At 70.2% G+C, this 516-nt stretch overlaps 1 protein-coding gene across 1 annotated transcript in view; it reads right to left on the bottom strand.

Moving 5' to 3' along the window:
• Positions 1–263, bottom strand: part of SOWAHB (sosondowah ankyrin repeat domain family member B) — a 2,429-nt gene extending 2,166 nt beyond the window's left edge. The window contains exon 1 of the mRNA XM_004681434.2: positions 8–263. Within this exon, the coding sequence (XP_004681491.1) occupies positions 8–263 (256 nt within the window). The remainder of the gene's footprint in view (positions 1–7) is intronic.
• Between the last annotated feature and the right edge of the window lie 253 nt (positions 264–516).

Genomic DNA, 516 nt, shown 5'->3' with positions numbered 1-516 from the left:
CGCTGCAGCCCCTCCTCTCCCAAAAGATCCCTGAATCTCCTCTTCAGCACCACATACCTGGTGCCGTCGGGGTCCTGGCGCACTGCGGCGACCGAGTTGACGAAGCCCTTGAAAAGCTCACGGCGGCGCTGGTGCTCGCCAGGGGACGCGTGGGGGTCTCGGAGAAAGCTCTTGAAGTGGCTCAGCAAGGCGACGTTGGCCACACGGCCCCCGGCCTGGCACAGAAAGTCCAGGAGCGCTTCCTGGCTCAACTCCCGGGCCATCTCTGCCTCGTCGTCTCCTGGCGCGCGGGGGTCTGTGCCTCGTCCGCCCTTCGCTGTCTCCCGCCAGCAGAAACACTGGGCCGGCGAGTGTCACCTGCGCCCCGGGAGGTGTCACTCGTCTCCATCAGCCGCGGAGGCCGGTGGTGCTCGCAGCCTCCCCGCGCGCCGAGAGGGCCGCGGGCCCCCGGGGTGACGGTCCCCGGGAAAAGCCCCCGCGCGCAGCTTGGGTGGGAGAGGGCGGCTCCTGGGCCGC

This window comes from Condylura cristata, unplaced genomic scaffold (genome assembly GCF_000260355.1).
Source record: "Condylura cristata isolate star-nosed mole 26May11 unplaced genomic scaffold, ConCri1.0 scaffold00012, whole genome shotgun sequence".
NCBI classification, from domain to species: Eukaryota; Metazoa; Chordata; class Mammalia; order Eulipotyphla; family Talpidae; genus Condylura; species Condylura cristata.
The sequence above is the reverse complement of the archived record's forward strand: the minus strand, read 5'-3'. Positions and strand labels throughout refer to the sequence as shown.